Source organism: Gavialis gangeticus, unplaced genomic scaffold, assembly GCF_001723915.1.
Source record: "Gavialis gangeticus isolate Ggan-Ray unplaced genomic scaffold, GavGan_comp1, whole genome shotgun sequence".
In the NCBI taxonomy this organism is placed as follows: domain Eukaryota; kingdom Metazoa; phylum Chordata; order Crocodylia; family Gavialidae; genus Gavialis; species Gavialis gangeticus.
The window spans coordinates 68,017,307-68,019,823 of record NW_017729030.1 but is presented as its reverse complement, the minus strand read 5'-3'; the positions used below and the strand labels follow the sequence as shown (position 1 = coordinate 68,019,823).

Below are 2,517 nucleotides of genomic sequence, written 5' to 3'. Positions count from 1 at the left end.
AAAGATATGGTGTAGATCACGGGTGCTCAATCCCCAGCCCATGGTCCAGATTTGGCCCCTGGTGCTGTGTAATCTGACATGCAAGCCTTCCCAAGGATCTGGAAATTTGCTGGTGGGAAATAGTGGCACTGCTCCCCCAAGGCCAAATTTGCAGACCTGTGGAGGGCCCCAGACTCTGGGTGCTAAATCAGGTGCCTGCTCCTGGTGTGCAGGGCTGGCACTGGGCTCCAGGGCCTGATCCTGCCATGCTGAGGCAGCACCAGGTGTGTGGGGATGGGAGGTGGCAGCATTGAGCCCCAGGGCCCAGTCCCAGTGCAAAGGGCACGATCTGGTCCATGGACCAGTCCTGGGCCAGTCATCTGACCTGTGGGGACAAAAGCTTGAGCACCTCTGGTGTAGCTTAAAGAGCAGTTATTGGCTTCATTCAGAAGTTACTAAGTGAGAAGCTTTGACCTATGGCACTAGATGATCGTAATGGTTCCTTCTGACTTTACACTCTGGGCCCATTTCTAGCTTTCTTTTCTCAGTGTTCCTTTAATCTGCTCTGGCAGTTTGACCTGATCACTTAAGAAACTACAGACCAGTGTATGCTGGGTGCTTGCAAGCCACCTGATATTTAGGAAACCCAAATTGGTTTCTAGTCCCACATGTGCCAGGCACAAATGTTCCTGCTTTTGTCATTGCACACTGTCTCTCACCAAGATTACCTGGTGGGTTATCACATATAATTGAATGTGGTTTTATTCCTTTGCAAGAAATGGACTCTGTTCTCATGGAGAGGTGTGTATGTCCATGCAGAGAAACAGCTAGGGGTAGAGTCCCTCTTCTGTCTCTATGACAAGGCATTAAATGCTTCTCTCCTTTGCTGTTTCTAGAATCAGCAGAGTGGAGGAGTCAGCCTTTCGAGCTCTGCGAGAGAAGCTTTTCGCTCACACATCTAATCTGATCAGTGCATTCAAGGCTTATGATAAGGATGACACTGGTAAGTCTAAATAAAGAGAGTCATATGAACTCATTGATGGAAACTCAGCAGATTTGTAACAAGACGTACTGTGTTTGGGAACTGCCAGGCCTGTGTTGGCAATGAATTGAAAGGGGCATGAGGGAAGACTGGGAAAACTTTGGCCACCTCTAAGCTGTGTTATTAGCATGCTATAATCCAAAGTGGTGCTAGACAAGCCAGCCTAACTTTGGTACCCAGAAAGATATCAGGAAAAAAAAAATCAGTCAATTTGTGAAAATGCTAAGATGATGAGATTGATTTGGGAAGAAGAAATTTATGTCAAATCAAATTTATTTCCACCTTTAACAGGCTATTTGGCCTAGTGGGTAGGGATAAAGCAATAGGAGCACTATATTCATAGATTCATAGATTATAGAGTTGGAAGGGACCCAATGGATCATCATGTCCAGCCCCCTGCCCCTGGCAGGAAAGAGGCCCGAGGTCAGACGACCCCAGCCAGGAGATTGTCAAACCTCCTCTTGAAGACCTCCGAGTTAGGTGACAGCACCACCTCTCTTGGAAGCCTGTTCCAGACTCTGGCCACCCTTATAGCAAAAAAAATCTTCCTAATGTCAAACCTAAATCTACTCTCCACCAGTTTGCACCCATTATTCCTAGTTACTCCCTAGGGCACTCTGGTAAACAGCGCATCCCCAATTCCCTGCCGTCCTCCCCTGATAAATTTATAGGTGGCCACAAGGTCACCCCTCAGCCATCTTTTGTATAAACTGAAGAGATCCAGATCTCTCAACCTCTCCTCGTAGGGTCTTTCATGGAGACCAGTAATCATGCAGGTGGTCCTCCTCTGAACCCTTTCCAGATCCTCCGTGTCCCTCTTGAAGTGCAATGCCCAAAATTGGACGCAGTGCTCCAGCTGAGGCCTGACTAATGCTGGATAGAGGGGGAGCATTACCACCCTCCATCTGTTGGTCATGCATCTGCTAATACTCGACAAGGTGCAATTGGCTTTGTTGATGGTCTCATTGCACTGCCGGCTCATGTTCATCTTGGAGTCAGCTACGACTCCAAGATCTCTCTCAGCCTCGAAGCTGCTGAGGAGGACATCCCCCAACCTGTAGGTGTGCTGGGGATTCCTCCTTCCTAGGTGAAGTACCTCACATTTATCTTTGTTCAATTGCATCCTAGTACATTGTGCCCATTGATCCAACCTGTCCAGGTCAGCCTGTAACTGCCTCCTGCCCTCCAGTGTATTAACTTTGCCCCATAATTTGGTATCATCCACAAACTTGGAGAGGCTGCTCACCACACCCTCATCCAAATTGCTGATGAAGATATTAAATAATACTGGCCCAAGGACTGAACCCTGCAGGACCACACTGCCCACTGCCTTCCAGGCCGAGAACGACCCAGCCACCACCACTCTTTGGGTGCGGTGCCTAAGCCAGTTGGCCACCCACCTGACTGTGTAGGCATCCACTCCACAGCCTGCTAGCTTCCCTATGAGAATAGGATGCGAAACTGTGTCGAAGGCCTTCCTAAAATCCAGGTAGATG

At 48.6% G+C, this 2,517-nt stretch overlaps 1 protein-coding gene across 1 annotated transcript in view; it reads left to right on the top strand.

The window, feature by feature from the left end:
* PPEF2 (protein phosphatase with EF-hand domain 2) overlaps window positions 1-2,517 on the top strand; it is a 79,117-nt gene that overhangs the window by 60,694 nt on the left and 15,906 nt on the right. The window contains exon 15 of the mRNA XM_019522321.1: window positions 876-982. Within this exon, the coding sequence (XP_019377866.1) occupies window positions 876-982 (107 nt within the window). The remainder of the gene's footprint in view (window positions 1-875; window positions 983-2,517) is intronic.